At 38.5% G+C, this 20,301-nt stretch overlaps 1 protein-coding gene across 2 annotated transcripts in view; it reads left to right on the forward strand.

Annotated features, from left to right (window-relative positions):
• The window catches only part of LOC127378430 (diacylglycerol kinase zeta), a 125,127-nt gene that overhangs the window by 53,206 nt on the left and 51,620 nt on the right, over window positions 1-20,301 (forward strand). For both annotated transcript variants that reach the window (XM_051427247.1, XM_051427248.1), the window contains 18 exons: window positions 179-241; window positions 2,593-2,649; window positions 2,891-2,959; window positions 3,170-3,241; window positions 3,538-3,654; window positions 3,931-4,002; window positions 5,181-5,279; window positions 5,736-5,818; window positions 7,821-7,881; window positions 11,409-11,522; window positions 11,759-11,896; window positions 12,241-12,319; window positions 12,508-12,563; window positions 13,150-13,212; window positions 13,451-13,524; window positions 15,379-15,490; window positions 16,254-16,340; window positions 16,512-16,624. In XM_051427247.1, the coding sequence (XP_051283207.1) occupies window positions 179-241; window positions 2,593-2,649; window positions 2,891-2,959; window positions 3,170-3,241; window positions 3,538-3,654; window positions 3,931-4,002; window positions 5,181-5,279; window positions 5,736-5,818; window positions 7,821-7,881; window positions 11,409-11,522; window positions 11,759-11,896; window positions 12,241-12,319; window positions 12,508-12,563; window positions 13,150-13,212; window positions 13,451-13,524; window positions 15,379-15,490; window positions 16,254-16,340; window positions 16,512-16,624 (1,529 nt within the window). The remainder of the gene's footprint in view (window positions 1-178; window positions 242-2,592; window positions 2,650-2,890; window positions 2,960-3,169; window positions 3,242-3,537; window positions 3,655-3,930; window positions 4,003-5,180; window positions 5,280-5,735; window positions 5,819-7,820; window positions 7,882-11,408; window positions 11,523-11,758; window positions 11,897-12,240; window positions 12,320-12,507; window positions 12,564-13,149; window positions 13,213-13,450; window positions 13,525-15,378; window positions 15,491-16,253; window positions 16,341-16,511; window positions 16,625-20,301) is intronic.

Here is a 20,301-nt window from a genome sequence, read left to right on the forward strand (position 1 = left end):
AGAAGTGAAAAGAAGGATTACTTCCATCGTCCAGTTAGGATGGAAATCAAAAAATGGATTAAAGGATGGTTGCTTTTCAGCAGTTAACTGATAATTAATTTATTCTTTTTTTTAATTCATTTTCATTTGTGAAGCAGAGGACAGCACATTTGAACTGTCCCTCCTGTCTAACCTGCAGTTCCCCAGTTCTAGAGCCATTCTGCTGGATGCCACCCTGCCCCTCAATGACCCCAACTTTAGAGTGAGATATGCAAAGCATCTTCTTTCCCTCCTCTCTCCTTGTCTGTGACCTTCAATCTGACAGAAACACAGAGGTGGTGTCTGGACCTTGCTTCAATCAGTTAATCAAGAAGCCAGTGTTTCCCTTAGGATGACAGTGTATTTGGACCAAAGAATAATAAAGAATCTTTGTAGGTGGGGACAAATGTATGGGGGTCTGCTGCCCAAAAAGAAACCCACTGCAGTGTCTGGGAAACACGAAGTACATTTATTCTATAAAGGCAAGCAAGTTTGTGGATAATCCACTTTTAATGGTCCAGTGTGTAACATTTAGAATGATCTTCTTGCATATAATATTCATAGGTGTGTTTTCATTAGTGTATAACCACCTGAAAATAAGAGTATTGTATTTCGTTACCATAGAATGTTTTTATCCACAGAGGAAGCGGGTCCTTTTCTGTGGAGGCTGCCATGTTAAACCTACAGTATCCCAGAACAGACAAACCAAACACTGAGTTTCGTGGCCATTGTAGTTTCTCCTACTCCTACTGTAATCTGTAACTATACTACCAGATGTCACTAAATCCTACACACTGGACCTTTTAATTTGAGTAAATTGAAAAGTAATCTAATCCATTTCAGACACACATCATCTGAAAAACTCCTCTTTTGTTCCTGTAACATCAAAAAAGGGTAATTTTCTTCTCCTTAAATCACAGGGAATCTTCTGTCTCTTCATATCATTTTTTTTGTTGTTCAAAGTGGTATGATAAATCTGACAGGTTTGAAGGGGTTTGTGCTGTTAATTTCAAAGGGTAAGTAGATCACAGGGAGGGTGATACCAGGCTACTTTCATTGGATGTGGAGACAACAGCAAAGAGGAATCAGGATTGGTCACAAAGACAAAGCAAACATTGCTGACTGAAAATGTATATGGCTGTGTATGGCTGACAAAAACAACACAAGGTCTATTTACTAGCCACTTTCAACCACATCCCACTCTCTCTATCAGCTGATAGACTTTACTGTTGATGTGGAGTCATAAATGGGGGAGGCTGTTAACTCCTGGCTGTGTCTGAAATCTCTCCCTCATTCATTAACTACTTCCTATTGAATTATGAGTCATGAATTATCAACAGTTAGTGTCATCACTGAAAGCAACTGACTGCAGTTACACAATGCATTGCATAAATAAACTTCCAATAAAGGTTAAACACAATGGAGTCTGCAAAAACAGGTGAGCAGGTCTCGGTCGGAACCTTGGTCAACATTATCTCTTCCTGTTCTTGATATGCTAGTGCTAGGCTTGTCAAAATGTTTTGAAACTGGTTCAAAGATATATACAGCATATATCATATATCTTAAGTTAGCTAGCTAATGTTAGCAAAATGCTTGCTAACTAACTACCTAAATTACTGTGACTGTTAGTTTTCTTACGTGCTTTTATCCTTTAACCATCTTTGAACCATCTTTGTGAAGCAAAGTCAACATGGAAGTTTCTTTAACTTGCAGTCTTTCAATTGGCCACCAGGGGGCAGTTCCATGGGCTGTCAAAAAGAAGTCAGATTGTATTGAGCCTATGACAAAATTACCCTACAGTTTTCTAACATGCTTATGGTCTCAATCACTAATTTGAAGTCTTCTTCCATACAGCATGATGTTTATTTTGTAAATTATGGTCACATTTAGAGTAAAATAGACAATAAAGCAGGATATGTTTCACAAAACTCAGTCAAACTATGCATTGCTGATCAAGTATGAATCAAGATTCTGTTACTCCCGTGTCCGGATAGCTTACCTGGTGGAGCTGGCGCCCCATGTACCAAGACATTGTCCTTGTTGCAGTGGCTCAATGTTCGAATCAGAACTGTGGACCTTTGCAAGGCAATAAAAGACCAAAAATATATATTTTGGGGCTTTTATAGATTCTGTTACTGCATTGCCTATTTCTTGCCGAAAATGTTTTAAGAAACATTACTGTTCTGTTTATCTTTAATACGAGAAAGTGTGTATGAGGCCATGCAAGTGCCATTGCTTCTGGTGGTATCCTTCCTCAGGTCAAGGTGGCCCTGTTTTTTCTTTTCTGTGCACACTTCAAAATGGGGAATTGTGGAGCCTACTCTCGCTGCTACGAAGTCTGAACCTCTTTGGCCGAACTGCTTTTTTCTCTTAAATATGTACTAACTGCCAACCTGATCATTTAAAATCCTTCCAATCATGGCTCTACAGGTGTGTCCATGTTTTAATAGCTTTCTGTCGTTGAGCTTTTCTTATAACCTCTTACAGTAACCAGTGTGATTTCTGCAGCAAGTTAGAAGCCCAGTTATCATCTATGTATTTACACCTCTCTACTCTTGCTCTGTTCTTCTCCAGATTAATTTCAGGTGTAAACCGTCTTTCAGAGAAGCAGGCTCTAGGAACATTCGAGAGGTGAGTTCTGGAAATTTCTTTCTACAGATGTACATTGCTGCTGCTCTAGCTCGACTTCTGATATATCAGAAATATTGCAAGAGCTACAGCAATCCTCCCCTTGTTTTGACTGTGACTAATGTATGAGTGATGTTCTTCATACTAAAAACAACAGTCAATGATCCAACGTTCTAAAAAGTTGGCTAATTTAGGATGATCCTATTGGTTTCTCTGACGATTTATGTTGTTTGTGTGTGTTCAGCCCATTGTTGTGCGTCATCACTGGGTGCATCGGAGACGGCAAGAAGGCAAATGCAAACAATGTGGGAAGGTGGGTCCTAATTCTGGTAGTATTTTGCTATTGAGCAACAATTTATCAAGAATCATTTGAATGTTTGCATGTCATACAGTTTTTTTAACATTAGTAGGCTACACTAAAAACAAGTGTTATTGCTTGAGTACGCCTTTAAATACATATAAATTAAACTGGTAGTTTAATAGTAAAGCACAATAGAACCTTTGTTCCTGTTTTTTTGTGCAGGGCTTTCAGCAGAAGTTTGCTTTCCACAGTAAAGAGATTGTGGCCATCAGCTGCTCCTGGTGCAAACAGGCTGTGAGTATGTTTGGAGAAAGGACTAAGTTATACACTGGGACAAGACAATCATTTCACTTGACTTAAGGGATAAGTGTTTATGCATTTTGCAACTATTTCACCCTCCCTCTAACAATTTCTATTTTCCGGTGAGTATACATTAATGAAAACACACCTATGAATATTATATTCCATTTCTGCCAATAGTTCCTCCTAAATGTTAAACACTGGACCTTTAAGCTGAACTACCACAAAAAATCTTTTTATCTACAGTTCCCAATGAATAAATGTATTCTAATGGTGTTTTCACTCTTTAGTACCACAACAAGGTGTCTTGCTTCATGCTGCAGCAAATTGAGGAGGCTTGTCCAATAGGAGCTCACGCTGCCCTTATAGTTCCACCCACATGGATCATTCGGGTCCGACGCCATCAGGTAACACTGCTTTCAGTTGTTCTTAACCTGGTTTGTATTTATGGGAATCAGACATAGTATATTCTACAGTGCTCTTTTCACTCTTGACATGACAGTAACATGACGGGACATCACTGTGCTTATATATGAAGGACCAGTATGTGGAATTTAGTGGCATCCAGCATCAAAGTTATCAAAACACTTTTTCCCTCCCCCTCTGAAAACAATCTGCATCACATAATCCTCTCTGCTCATGAAATCAATCTGCAGCTGCTGTTTGTTTTGTGTCTTTAACAGTCATCTTTGAAGTCAAGTAAGAAAAAGAAGAGAACATCGTTCAAGAGGAAAAGCAGCAAGAAAGGAGCAGAGGTCAGTCCTGCACTATATTGTGACCCTCTAGAGCAGAAGTGTCAAACTTACGGCGGGATGACTTTGCTTAGTGTGAAAATTACAGAGAAGACAGAGTATTGAACATAGCAAAATGGTTTATTGAACTTTATTCACTGACAATGTAACTCACACTGTACGTTTACTGCTAGACCTGATAACTTATGGCTAACCTGTGTCTCTCTCTGCTCTGTTGGCGTTCACCGTCGCTTGCTCTACCACACACACACACACACACACACACACATAAAAACACACACACACAACACACACACATATATTACACTTGCACATCACGCACTGCTCTATTCCTTGAAGGAGCTACGCTACTCTTATAACACTCATTACTCAAAATGTCTTTGTCAAAAAGGAGAAGGTGGACACAGTGTAGAGTTTTCCCAGAAAAATGGACCAACTTCCATTTATTCACGGAGGTGATGGGAAACCTGTGTGCTTGGTGTGTTCGCAGCAAGTTTCAGTGCTGAAAAGTTTTGTGCATATTTGGGACCACCTACCTTTGTGAACAGCTTTTCTCTGTAATGAGCTTCAACAAATCAAAGTTGCGCTCAAGGCTCACACATAAAAATTTAAATGACATTCTGAGATTGGCTGCTACTCAGGATTTGATGCCTGATATTGATGGACTTGTAAAGGCTAAAAGATGCCAAGTTTTAGGAGCAAATTAAACAGTGAGTAAACCTTTTATTTATTTATTTATTTATTTATTTATTTATTTATTTATAGGGACAGAGCATGTTAATAAACATTGATATAAAAATAAAAGATGTAAACATGCTAAGATTTTACATTCATTTCCCCCCATAGCCAGGTAACAGAAACAGAAATATTTCACATGACAATATACAGATGCACATACAATACACAAGTAGAAAAGGAGAGAGTACATTATGCCAAGTTAAAAGTCGTTGCAGTTTTGATTTCTCCACAAGGTCTTTGTTAATTTGATTAAAATTATGTCACATTCTTTCTCCAAACATCAACTCTGTGTGCATCCTTTTCTGCTCATAGTCATAGAGGACATTTAGCTTGTCCACTCAATGTTTAGGGACACCAGCCTGTAGACCAGTCCCAGGTTAGACAGCCTGAATATACAATCTCTGCTATAGAGGATCTGATCAGATCATCTTCTTCTTTGACAGGAAGGACGTCAGTGGAAGCCGTTTATAATCCGACCCATCCCTTCACCACTGATGAAACCACTACTGGTTTTTGTCAACCCAAAGAGCGGAGGAAACCAGGTATTTGTGAACAAACCAGTAATCCTGGTCACAAACCAGCCCATCAGTCAGCCGATGGGTTGATGAACTAGTCAATGAACCAATCAACGCATCAGTTGGGAAACAAGGCAGCAAGTTAGTCAACTTATAATAAGTCTGGAAGCCAGTTATTCAGTCATGTGTTTCGGACCGTTACTCAGAGAGGTTTGGACTTGAATCACATGACTTGGACCCAAAAGCTCATGATTTCAGGGTCAACTTAACAAATCAAAAAGCTACTGAGACTGGATGTATACTTTGACATCAGTGGGTAGAGATTTCATTTGGACATGGGCCTGTTCCTCAGCCTGAAGAAACATTACACTCCTTTTAATGTAGAACACACAACCACATGATCAGGACTTAAAGTGTGTAGGATTTTTTTAGTTAAGTTACTCCCTAGTCTTCCAACATCCTATTGGTCTCTCTGTCTGACAGGGCACAAAGATACTGCAGTCCTTCATGTGGTATCTGAACCCCAGACAGGTGTTTGACCTGAGCCAAGGAGGACCAAAGGAGGGGTAGGTCTCTCTCTCTCTCTCTCTCTCTCTCTCTATAATTAGTTTTTCTAATTTCTTTGTATTTTGGACAACTTGTGAGAAAATTAATTTCAGTTTCAACTTCTCCTGTGTCACAATGGGTACATATTACACACAAGTCACGGTTCGGTACGTACCTTGGTATGGGGGTCACGGTTCGGTACGGGTTTGGTACAACGGGCAAAAAAATGTAAAAATCACATATAAAAGACTAGCTTTTTAAATGTGTTATGATTATTGTAATAAAACATTATGAATATTTGTGACCATTTATACCTATAATTATTAATTGCACAGAATAATGCAAATATATTATAATGCATTATACACATGGGCATCAAATAAATTGTGTGCATTGGTGTTATGTATTTTATTAATACATGATAACGCAGTGATATTATCTTTTATAGTAAATACTAGAATATTTTCACAAAAAATATTATTTCTCATTTTATTGTCAGCTTTGGCTATAGATGATAGAAATACGTTGGTTCATGCTATTTGTCCATATTGAAATGAATAGTTTTATCTGCTCTAATTTAGAGCAGATAAAACTATTGTTTGTGGCAGGGACCACAGACTGGCTGATGAGCGCACGGGATGGGACACTGTAGCGTGGGTCAAGCAATAAATACTTGAAGCCGGGCTCCTCTACTATGGCATATGGGCGCATAGATGTTGATATGTATACGCCAATTGCTGCTGTGATGTTTTTGGCCCTGTCAGTGTTAATGTCAAGAAATGGCTTAAAAGCAGCGGGGATAAGTTGTTGCACCAAAGACGTTTTTTTCCTCACACCAGTGACAGATATGTCGGGGTGATGCCATCTTATGTGGGTTAGCATGTTTGAGGTGTTGCCAGCAACATACGTGAAACATCGCCGGCAGAAAGTCTTTGTCCGGTCCACCACTCGCGTGTCATCACCATTATATTGTTCTAGGAAGCCAAAGTGCTCCAAACAGCTGATTTAAATGAAGCCGGTGGCTCCTCCAACTCCACACTTTGGCTGCGTTTCATTAGTCGTTCAACACGCCCTCGTTCACCTGCCCTCTGCACTTGCCCTCGGGGGAATCCCCGTCGCCATCATAAGTGTCGTTCCAATTGTCTGGAAAACTGAAGTGAACTTGGTGAGAAGGACCCTCGGAGGGCTGAGGGAGCGAGTGAACAACGGTGGTCACTCCGAGGTGGATATCACCCACAATGCATTGCAGTTTACGTCATTGCCGCTATAACGCCGTGTAAGGGCAAGTGCGTTTCATTTAAATCCCCCGCTCCTCCCCCACCCACTTTCCCTCCGCGCTCCAAGTGGCCTCCGTGCGACGTATGCTGTTACGTCATACCAAGGGCTGAGGGGAAGTGAACGAGGGGAAGTGGAACTACTAATGAAACGCAGCCTTCCCATCACTTTTCTTCTTCGTCCTTTTTTGTAACTACTTCTTCTTCTTCTGTAATGACTGTTTCTGGCAGCTTTTAGGCTCATTACCGCCACCTGGATTAAAGTGAGGACTCGACTTTTTTTTAAACTCACTCAGACGTATTCGTATGACTGCGTGCACCGAACCGTGACGCCCGTACCGTGACGGTTCGGGACGAATACAAATACCGTTACACCCCTAGTACATATGCATTTTGTTCTTTCTAGCCATTCTTTTTGAGTCCCAGTGCTTTTGTTTAATTAATGGGCCACAAACTTCACTTCCATATAAAAGTATTTGTTCAATAACATTTTGGAATATTTTAAGCCAAATCTTTACTTATATTGTAATGAGCTCTAAAAGCTTTATCTGCCATTGCATTTACAGCCTTAGTAAAATTTCCTGAAGCAGTGATACACACACACACACACACACACACACACACACACACACACACACACACACACACACACACACACACACACCAACAACAGTGAATCAGTGAACAGCTACTGGTGATGTCCGATTTGTTTGGCTGAATTGACGATTAACTTGTGTCAATCTTGTAGCCTGGAGTTGTATCGTAAAGTCCATAACTTGAGGATTCTAGCCTGTGGAGGAGACGGCACTGTAAGTAGTACGCACACAAACATACACCATTAGCATACACATCGATGTATAGTAAGGACTGTTTTTGCAAAGTATAACACTTAATATTCACCTTTATATACAGTACTGTGCAAAAGTTTTAGGCAGGTGTGAAAGAATGCTTTCAAAAATATTTATTTTTATGAATTTACAAAATTCAAAGTGAGCAAACAAAAGAAAAATCTATTCTTGGGGTTTCTACCCTTTCCCTTCAAACCGATCGGTTCTTATAGGTACACTTGCACAAAGTCAGGGATTTTGTAGGATTATAGTCAGGTGTATGATCAACCAATTATACCAAACAGGTGCTAATGATCATCAATTTCACATGTAGGTTGAAACACAGTCATTAACTGAAACAGAAACAGCTGTGTAGGAGGCTTAAAACTGGATGAGGAACAACCAAACTCTGCTACCAAGGTGAGGTTGTGGAAGACAGTTTCATGTCACAGGTCATACACCATGGCAAGGCTGAGCACAGTAACAAGACACAAGGTAGTTGTACTGCATCAGCAAGGTGGGACCCAAGTACACCCATCTACTGTCCGGAAAAGTCTGGCCAGAGGTGGTCTTCATGGAAGAGTTGCAGCCAAAAAGCCATACCTCCGACATGTAAACAAGGCCAAGCGACTCAACTATGCACGAAAACATAGGAACTGTCAGCAGGTGCTCTGCACTGACGAGTCAAATTTTTGAATATTTTGCTTTAGCAGAAGACCGTTTGTTTGCCGAAGGGCTGGAGATTGGTTCAATAATGAGTGTCTGCAGGCAACAGTGAAGCATGGTGGAGGTTCCTTGCAAGTTTGTGGCTGCATTTCTGCAAATGGAGTTGGAGCTTTGTTCAGTATTAATGGTGTCCTCAATGCTGAGAAATACAGGCAGATACTTATCCATCATGCAATACCATCATTGACTACCCCCAAATTTGTTCTGTATATATTTTTGTTAATTGATTAAAATAAACTATTCAATTTTTGACAGCATTCTTAGTTCACAGCATTTTTTCGCACCTGCCTAAACCTTTTTACACAAATATAAACTTCAGACACAAAATAGATGTGATAGTAGACCAAAAACTGTAGTGAAACATAAAATTATCAAAAGATAACTAAAACAATCAAAAAGGGCCAATAAACTGATGTGGTGATGTGAGTGTTGAAAGATCATTTTAAATTTAAAACATGAATATTTACTGGGAGGCAATTTAAAAAGATTAAAGCAGATGCTGTTACAAACTGCTGAACTCAAATATGACAACAGTAACTTTCTCTGTATGAGTGAAGACAAGATGTGCTTCATCGAAGATATAATTCAGAAATATAAGAATCTATTGTTATGACTAAACAAGTTTAAAGCTGATAAATGCAACCAAGAGTCAAATGAAATGCCTAGTTTATAGCTACTGTATTTCTAGACAGTGAGCCTGTGGAATATGACTATATTTAAAGGTGCTGTAAGTGAAATTGGCATTTTGGCTAATTCTCTGGCCATTCTTGCAGTTAACATTCCCCTCCCTCCTCCCCACATCACCACACTGAAATTCTGCTGCCTGCCCTTGAGGACCGCCCCTGTGGAGTTCTCTATCTGATTGGATAAAGTGAACTCGGGATATCAGAAATTGTGTTCTCCGTTTACTGCAGAAAGTAGGGACTTATTTTAATGAAAAAATACATAATCTCAAAATATTGTCTGGATTTAAGGACTGTAGCAACCGATAATGTAATAATGGCCAATAATGTCATACCTGCCAATAACGTAATAATTTTGGCCATTTTAAATGTAATAAAGCCAATAACGTAATAACTTGCCAATAATGTAATAACGTTTTGGGGCCAATAATGTAATAACGTTTTGCCAATTATTTAATAAGTTATTAAGTTATTGGCTGGTTATTACGTTATTGGCACAGCATTAAAAAAATCCTTTGAAATGTAATAACTGCAGTCGATAATGTAATAATACATAAATAGGACTGCATTTCTTGGAAATGAAATATTTTTTTGTAGTTTTTGTGCAGTTTGCTCATCAAAAATAGATATAGTGGATGGCATAGTCATCATATTCATTCACCAAGGGTATGTATTATGCAGCACTCTCTCTCCTTAAATATATGTATATAATATAATTATAATGTAATAATATAATATAAAGGGTTTTACCTAAAATTGGAAGTTGTAAATACTTAATTGGTGGCATTCCAGGGGTTTGAGGGGATGTCAAACACATTTTTGGCATCATACTTTAAATATTGTCTTGTTCAATGGGGGATTTTTTTTTTTACACCATATCCTACAATGCGCGTTGATTATGCTCACATTATAGCCCATGTCAACACCTTTCTATAACAGTTGGTCTCATGTCTGTAACCCTTTTTGTCACATAATTATAAGCCTTCAAATATGCCCTGAGGTTAAGGTTCAAAGGTCAATATCTCAAAGCAGGAATAATATAGAACCTTCAAATTGATATATGTTACTCTCCAGGCCAAGACCTTTCCAGTGATGGCTTAAAACTACAACTCCCTAGACCCCTCTTCAGTACTTGTGCTGACATCAGCACCCCAGTTGTAGTTCCTCCGTTTTATGGTTGTGAAAACGTCTATCTACCCAATATATCAAATATCACACACTGTCTAATAAATAATTATACTGCATGTATATGATCTATAGCAAAGCGGACGGACCTCATCTCCATAGTAACGGCCAATGTTGCTACTTCCGCTATCAAAAATAACTTCATAACTGAAGGCATGATTATTAAAAGCGACATATTTGACGTCAATCTACTGTAGTGCTGCATTATAAAACAAAAATATCTTTAAGACAAGAGATATTTAATTTTCCACTATGTGGAATCTGGGGCCACAGCAATGCTAGGCGATAGCAGCGTCCATAGCAACCAAAACGTTTCAGTTTCACATCATTCTGGCGAGATCTGAAAAATCTTTGTAACAACGAACAAGCGAGTGATTATCTACATTCACTGAGTGAATATTAACTAACTCAAAATATTGATTTTTTCACTAAAAATGAGAGAAACGTCCGCCATGTTTTTTGTTCTCACGGCCGGGATCTTGAAAGTCATGTGACTTGGACGCAAAACAATATGAAAAGAATAGGCAGAAAAAATTTAACAGTCATACAATTTAAGGGCCATTATTGTAACCCCTCTACGTTTTTGCACTTTGGACCAACGTAGCCAGGGTACGTTTTTATATGAGACTGGGTTGCTTACAACCATATTTAAGGGGAGAGAGTGTTAGGTTATTGGCAGGTATTACATTATTGGCTGTTATTACATTATCGGTTGCTGCAAGGGACTGGTGCTTGTCCTACCATCAGCATAAAATAAGCCAGTGGTATCATCAAAATTAAAAACGGAATGAAACCCTGAGGAACCCAATGGGTAGGAAGTGGATATTAAGCTTTAATAGCCAAGCTTAATTGGAGATATGGATGGGTGGACACAGCCTTTTGTCTCTGTAAATACATATATATGTGTTGAACCAGGTGGGCTGGATCCTGTCTTGTCTTGATGAACTGGCATTACACCCTCAACCTCCTGTTGCTGTGTTACCACTTGGGACAGGCAATGACCTCGCCAGGACCCTCAACTGGGGAGGGGTGGGTACAAACACTGACAAACATACCCACACACAAATAAACTGTATGAGTAAATACAGATAGTTATGTTATCTGCTGTCGGAACTCTGAGCTACTGCTGGCTTCAACATTCAGTGAGCCCATGTCTGCTGTATTGAAGCTTATGCATCTTAAGAGATTTTTTCACTCTTCAAGTTTTATATTAACATGCGTATATTTGTATCTAAATGTTTTATGTAACTCTGCATGAACTCCAGGGCTATACAGATGAACCTCTGTCTAAGATCCTGTCCCATGTTGAGGATGGAACTGTTGTCCAGCTAGACAGATGGAATCTACAGGTTGAACCAAACCCCAATGCAGGGGCTGAACCGGATGAACAACAAACTGATAAGGTCAGTGAACTCACATGGAGCTAACCACCGTGAAAAAGGAATTCATATGTTCTCCATCATTAACCTCTCAAACTAAATGTAAAAGTTGACTCATAATTATGGTCTCAGATGGTCTCCATATTAATTAATGCGCACAGAAGAATTAAAAAATGTATAATGTGATTGATATATAAATGACTCTTTCCACAAAAATCTTTCAAGTTTCAATGTGCGGATGTAACGCCATCTAATCACATTAAATCATACCCTCAAATCTATGCTTGTGTGACTGACTGAAATGGAAGGAGACATCTGATAGGCTGCAGATGATGGTGTGTTTTCATGTTTTGTCTGTATGCTTTCAGCTTCCTCTAGATGTTTTCAACAATTACTTCAGTCTTGGATTTGATGCCCATGTGACTCTCGAGTTCCACGAGTCAAGAGGTACATTTATATGAATTATCACAATAATGAAAAACAAATGTTATTAGTATTGACTGCAAACATAATATACTATGTGAGAAGCTCCTTAATATTATTCACATTAATAAAACTTTGCTTTTTGATTTAATTTGTTATATGTATGTGTTTTGTTGATTTACTGTCTATCTGTGTGTCTGTCATTGTTTTAGAGGCCAACCCAGAGAAGTTTAACAGTCGTTTTAGGAATAAGATGTTCTATGCTGGGGTGAGTGCACCTCCATGTGTCTTTGTCTGTGTATTTTGACAAAATATGTTTGTTTGCTATCCAACCCACAATCAGACAAGAAGCATCATCATTTTAATCTCTGTCCAGTACACAGATGTAATTTATGGGCTGTATTTAACCTTGCTGAATAACAGGAAACTGTATATGTAGTGAAGACTAAGAGTTTCCTCCAAAGTAGTGTTCAAGACAGATAATGTACAGATAATGTTTATCACAGAAGCGAATGCAATGCATCATAGGATCAATGGAAAAAAACGAGAAGTGTGCATAAGTAGCCCTGTTAAAGTAATTATGTTATCAACTCATTGTACGATATATACAATACGTAATTATTGCCTGTCACAATATCGACTCATTGCTTAAGAATGTCTCCATCTTTAGCCTTCCCACTATGCTAAAATGTATTTGTAAGTAAGTGCAATTTTTATGAACAGAGCCCGAGAGTCCATTGTATTTATTGTTTTGGTTGTTTAGTGTTATTTATGTTCTATTTATTTAGGATATTTTATTATTTATGTGTGTTTATGTGTGAATTTGTGTCCGTCTGTGTGTGTCTCTCATACAGACAGCATTTTCAGATTTCCTGATGGGAAGCTCCAAAGACCTGTCTAAGCACATCAAAGTGGTGGTGAGTAGTTGTCAATCAAGCAGTCAGTCATTTGTGTGTAAACACTGAGTCACTCCATCTCTTTCTCTCTGTGTCTATCTCTTTCTCTCTTCTCTCTCTCTCTCTCTCTGTCTTTTTCTCTCTCTCTCTGTCTTTTTCTCTCTCTCTCTCTCTCTCTCTCTCTCTCTCTCTCTCTCTCTCTCTTCTCTCTCTTTCTCTCTTTCTCTCTTTCCCTCTCCCTCTCGGTCTCTGCCTCCAGTGTGACGGGACAGATTTAACATCAAAGGTTCAGGACTTGAAGCTGCAGTGTCTGGTCTTCCTCAACATCCCCAGGTGACATTACTGCTACTGTTGTTACTGATACTACCTTCTACCATGTCTACTGCTCAAGGCTAGAAGAAGTACTTAAATATTTTACTTAAGTAAAAGTTGCAGTACCACAGTGTGTAAATACTCTGTTAGAAGTAAATGTCTGGTATTCAGAAGTTGACTTGACCCCTAGGTTCCGAGGGACGCAATATACAAAATAGGCCTATATCTCAAAATGAGTTTAAAAAATGCAAAGGAAATTGTTAAGGAAATTGTCTAATAGAACAATTGCCAAGCGAAAACACTAAATTGTCAAAAAAAGAAGCCTAGCAATTCTGTATGATTGTTAAAATGACCACAAAATAAAACATATTACAGACACAGAATTGTATAAAAAGAAAAAGGAAATATTCTACACAAACTGCTCACTATTTGTGTTCATTGTACAGTTTTGAATATAATTTTCTGAACCACTCATTTTGGAGGATCTGACAGAAATGTAATATAATATACAAAGGAATGTTTTTAGTGTATAATCACCTGTAAATAAGAATCACTGTTTTCGTTACCTTAGAATGAGACGTTTTCATCTACAGGGGGAGTAGGTCCTCTTCTACTGAGGCCATGATGTTGAACCACCATGTTTCTATAGTAGTCCAGAACAGACAAACCAAACCAAACACTTGCTCTAGATAGGGTCTTTTGGCACCGTTGTCCTACACGTTTAGAAGGAAATTGGTATTCAGTTTCTACACTGCTAGATGCCACTAAATCCTACACACTGGTCTTTTAATGTGTTCACTTTAATGTTGCAGCTGTTAAAAGTTGAGCTCATTCTAATTACTTTATAAACTGACAGGTAACTTAGAATTAATAATAATGATAAATAAGAACAATTATTTTTTCTTAACCTGTAATTGTACTGTGTCCAATTTCTGTCCAATGATACAATATCCAGTAATAAGACAGCACAATTACTTGTACTGTATATTTTAAATATAAGAGCACATTACAACCTCCAACATGGAGGAAAATCCCAGTGTATGACCCTCAGGTCAGTTGAGTGAAAGTGCAGGACTGAAACCTTCGGTGGGCTGCTTTTAGCTTTTTGCTCCGAGCGGCTAGAACTGTCTGCCTGAGGATCTGAGAGTCATGCTTGTATAACAGGTTGCCGGTTCAGTGTCATGTAAACAATAATGCCTTTAACAGCTGTAATTAACAGGCATGCTGCTTTATCAAAAGTCAAACTTCAAAATAGAAATAGAAGATTGGTCTGGGGTTAGCACTATTAAATATCAGCTGATCAGAATATAGACTAACAAATCACAGATTGATCCTGTTCAATCTGACCACTGAGTAGACTGCAGAGGGCCCAAAGGAACATGTTCCAAAAATATGTAGAGCCCAGTTGCACGGTTGTGATTCAGTTATGATCTAGGGTCAGTGGAGTGGAAAACAAATTCAAAATGGAAGGTATTTGGGGCAGGTGTGGTGGTTACAATAGTATTCTCCACTGTCAAGCAGCACTGTGGGGATATTGACTAAATGGAAGTTTTAATAATTTCATTATCCTTCTTTTGTGGCAAAAACTTTCAATTTCAAATGTAAATAATAAATCTGGTCTCTAAATTATACCCTTTTTTAAAATCTCTGCTAAATTTGCCATTATTGAAGGAAAGAAGAAACAATATAACAATATAACAGATGACCCCAAACTTTTGAGTATGTTTATTAGGAGAATTGGGTCTCTTAGCAGAATCCTTATTGCGCTCTGATTCATTGAGCGTTCTTCAAACAGCAGAGCCTTTTCAGTAGAAACAGTTATTATAAATGTCCGTTTATTGACGTCTCTGATTTAACGCGCATGGTGTTCTACAGGTATTGTGCAGGCACTACACCTTGGGGAAACCCCAGTGAACATCACGACTTTGAACCTCAGCGCCATGATGATGGATACATTGAGGTCATTGGATTCACTATGACTTCACTGGTATGTAGCTCACTGTGTCCTGGTAGCCATGGTTACAAGCTGAGAGTCTGTTCTACTGTTAATATGAAGGTAATCTTACCAGGTTTGTGAAGAAAAGTGGTAGTAGGCTATAAATAATAATAATAAATACTATAAATATACGTCACTTTTCTCATTTAAATGTATGTAATTTCTGCCGCTAGGGGGTACCTAGTAGTAGCGTGGGATCATGGGAGTGGTCGTCTTCAATTCACCACCACTAAATAATTTTATTTTATCCCAATTCATAACAGAAGTTATCTAGACACTTTTCAAATAGAGCTGGTTAAGATTCCCTTACGTTCTTAAGGGAAGGTTCAGAGGTTCTACCAGGAGCCAAATTATTTGCAGAGGTCTCCTTCTCTCCAAAACAAAACGACCCAGTGATTAAAACTGTTAAAGTTTATAGTAAAAATGTGACTTAAAACTGGTTAAAAAAGTAAATTTATAACAGTTTCTGGCAGACTGTCATAATGCTAACGCATGCGGACAGGGGATATAAGGCCACCTGAATAAAATTACAGATTTCTCTGGGTTTGATTCTTTGGGATTGTGATTATTATTGGAGCACAGAGCAAAATGGGGTGGGACTTAGAAAGGGTCAATTGGACCCAGCAATTGAAAACTACCATTATGATTTAAAAGCCATAGTTTATAAAAAAGAAAAAATTAAAAAAGTATTTAATTAAGTAATAGCTAGAGTAATGACTAATTGCTAAGTGGAATTGTGTGCATGTGTGTGTAGGCTACTCTTCAGGTCGGAGGTCATGGTGAGAGGTTGAACCAGTGCAGAGAAGTCACCCTCACCACTACCAAACCTCTCCCAGTACAGGTACATACAACACATAACTGTACACCTATACACCTTACTGAACTATTTCACTGAACATTCATATTGTTAAAGATGATTCCTATTTATACAATTAGAAAATTCAAACACAGTGCATCCACTGAAGCATGGTATTATAGTGAATGATTGGTTGATTTGTATTATTATTGTTAGGTGGATGGTGAACCATGCAGACTTGCTCCTTCTGTCATCCACATCAGCCTCAGAAACCAGGCAAACTTGGTTCAAAAGACCAAACGACGGACCTCACTACCACACCTCAATGAGTAAGTTTCACACGCAAGCTTTATTTTAAAAGTGTAACTGGACATTCATAATTGCCGATGTGAACAATTTCCCTTACGGGATTAATAAAGTATATCTTCTTCTATGGAATGAGCACCTGGTGAAAACATGACACAGCTTAGGTTAGGCAAAACGTGACACTGCCACTGTGGAGCGGCGTGTTTGTTACACGCTCTGGTGTGATCAGAATCAGAATCAGAATCAGAATCAGAAATACTTTATTGATCCCCGATTTGTTCGCTACAGTTGTTCCACTCATACAATGTTAAAGAATAGTACATATATACAATATCTAACACAATATATAGAATATGAATTAATTTATAGATGTATACATATAGAAAAAAGTAAAAAAGAAAAATGGAAAAAGAAATATAATAATTCAATTCAATTCAATTCAATTTTATTTGTATAGCGCCAATTCATAACAGAAGTTATCTCAGGACACTTTTCAAATAGAGCAGGTCTAGACCGAACTCTTTAACATTAATTACAGAGACCCAACAGTACCACCATGAGCAAGCACTTGGCGACAAGGGCAAGGAAAAACTGCCTGTTAAAAGGCAGAAACCTAGGACAGATCCTCCGGCTCTAGGTGGGTGGTCGTCTGTCTCGACCAGTTGGGGTGAGAGAGAGAGAGAGAGAGAGAGAGAGAGAGAGAGAGAGACAGACAGACAGACAGGTGCACAGCAACAACAGTATTGGCAATGGCAGTCAAGCAGGACCATGGCAGGAGGCTCCACCAGGATCCATGAGAACCTGCGAGACGAGAAAGCACAAGAACTCCGGGGAAGAAGTGGAGTTAGTAACATGCATTAAAGGGACATGAATGAGTGCAGAAAGAGAGAGGAAGAGAGTAGCTCAGTGCACCATGGGAAATCCCCCCGATAGTCTAGGCCTATAGCAGCATAACTAAGGGATGGTTCAGGACTCACCTGTTCCAGCCCTAACTATAAGCTTTATCAAAGAGGAATGTCTCAAGCCTACTCTTGAATGTGGTGAGGGTGTCTGCCTCCCGAACCACAACTGGAAGCTGGTTCCACAGGAGAGGAGCTTGGTAACTGAAGGCTCTGGCTCCTGTTCTACTTTTTAGAGACTATAGGAACCACAAGTAGCCCAGCATTCAGAGAACGTAGTGTTCTAGTGGGGTAATAGGGTACTATGAGCTCTTTAAGATATGAAGGGGCCTGACCATGAAGAGCTTTATAGGTGAGGAGGAGGATTTTAAATTCAATTCTACATTTTATAGGGAGCCAATGCAGAGTAGCTAGTACAGGAGAGATGTGATCTCTTTTTCTAGTTCCTGTCAGTACTCGTGCTGCAGCGTTCTGAATTAATTGGAGCGTTTTAATGGACTTATTGGGGCAACCTGATAATAAAGAGTTGCAGTAATCCAGCCTTGAAGTAACAAATGCATGGATTAGTTTTTCTGCATCTGTCTGTGATAGTATGTGTCTAATTTTTCTAATATTACGTAAATGAAAGAAGGCAGTCCTAGAGGTCTGCTTTATGTGGGAGTTAAATGACAAATCCTGATCAAAGATAACTCCAAGATTCCTGACAGTGGTGCTAGAGGCCAAGTTAATGCCATCTAGAGTGACTATATCTTTAGACAATGAGTCTCTAAGATTTTTGGGGCCAAGAACAAGAATTTCGTTTTTTTCTGAGTTTAACATCAGAAAATTGCAGGTCATCCAGGATTTTATGTCCTTAAGACATGTTTGTAATTTAGATAATTGATTAATTTCATTGGGTTTGATTGATAGATATAACTGCGTATCATCTGCATAACAGTGAAAGTTAATGGAGTGATTCCTAATAATGTTGCCTAAAGGGAGCATATATAAAGTAAATAGTATTGGTCCAAGTACAGAACCTTGTGGAACTCCATGACTAACTTTAGTATTTATGGAGGATTCATCGTTAACATGTACAAACTGAGAACGATCTGATAAGTATGACTTAAACCAGCTTAGGGCAGTTCCTTTAATGCCAATTTGATGCTCAAGTCTCTGTAAAAGAATATCATGGTCAATGGTGTCAAATGCAGCACTAAGATCTAATAATACAAGTACAGAGACAAGTCCATTGTCAGAAGCAGTCAGAAGGTCATTATTAACTTTAACCAGAGCTGTCTCTGTGCTATGATGAACTCTAAATCCTGACTGAAAATCCTCAAATAAACTATTGTTATGTAGAAAGTCACACAACTCTTTGGCGACTACTTTCTCCAGAATCTTAGAGAGGAACGGGAGGTTAGAAATCGGTCTATAGTTGGCTAAAACCCCTGGGTCAAGAGTGGGCTTTTTAAGAAGGGGTTTAATTACAGCTACTTTAAAGGACTGTGGTACATGTCCTGATAATAAAGAAAGATTAATCATATCCAGTAAAGAAGTGCCAATTAAGGGAACAACTTCTTTAAGCAGCCTAGTTGGGATCGTGTCTAATAGACAGGTTGATGGCTTCGATGAAGAAATGATTGAAGTTAACTGATGAAGATCGATAGCAGAAAAACAGTCTAAATATACATCTAAGTTTACATTGACAGAAGTCCCTGAACTTGGAGAGCCACTGATAACTATTGATGGCAGTTGGTGATTAATTTTTTTCTCTAATAGTAATAATTTTATTATAGAAGAAGCTCATGAAGCCATTGCTACTTAAGTTTATGGGGATATGTGGCTCGATAGAGCTGTGACTCTCTGTCAGCCTGGCTACAGTGCTGAAGAGGAACCTAGGGTTGTTCTTATTTTCTTCTATTAGTGCTGAGTAATAGGCTCCTCTGGCATTACGGAGGGCCTTTCTATAAATCTTAAGATCATCTTGCCAATTTGAGCGATATTCTGATAATTTGGAAGAGCGCCATTTCCTTTCAGATTTCCTAGCTATTTGCTTTAACTGGCGGGTTTGGTGGTTATACCAAGGTGCTAGTCTCCTATGTTTTAATAATTTCCTTTTATAGGAGCGATAGAGTCTAATGTTGATCGTAGTGAGCCTGTAGCACTATCGACAAGATTATCAATTTCAGAGGGACTAAAGTTGTTATAGGACTCTGTTAAATTCAGACATGGCATTGAATTAAACACTGAAGGAATCTCCTCCTTAAATTTAGCTACAGCACTGTCAGATAGACATCTGCTGTAGGAAGTTTTGCCTAATGGCTTATAATCTAATAGTATGAATTCAAAAGTTACTAAATAATGGTCAGATAGGAAAGGATTATGTGGGAAGACTATTAAATGTTCAATATCAATGCCATATGATAAAACAAGGTCAAGAGTGTGATTAAAACAATGAGTTGGTTTATTTACACTCTGACAGAAGCCAATTGAGTCTATTAATGATATAAATGCATTACTAAGGCTGTCATTGTCAACATCCACATGAATATTAAAATCACCTACAATAATTACTTTATCTGATTTAAAGACTAAACTTGATAGAAACTCTGAAAATTCAGATATAAAATCAGAGTACGGTCCAGGAGCGCGGTACACTATAACAAATAGAACTGGCTGCAGTGTTTTCCAGTTTGGGTGAGAAAGACTAAGAACAAGGCTTTCAAATGAATTATAATTTAGTTTAGGTTTAGGGTCCATTAAAACGCTCGAATCATATATAGCTGCTACTCCACCTCCTCGGCCTGTGCCTCGAGGAA

This window comes from Dicentrarchus labrax, unplaced genomic scaffold, assembly GCF_905237075.1.
Source record: "Dicentrarchus labrax unplaced genomic scaffold, dlabrax2021, whole genome shotgun sequence".
Classification (NCBI taxonomy): domain Eukaryota; kingdom Metazoa; phylum Chordata; class Actinopteri; family Moronidae; genus Dicentrarchus; species Dicentrarchus labrax.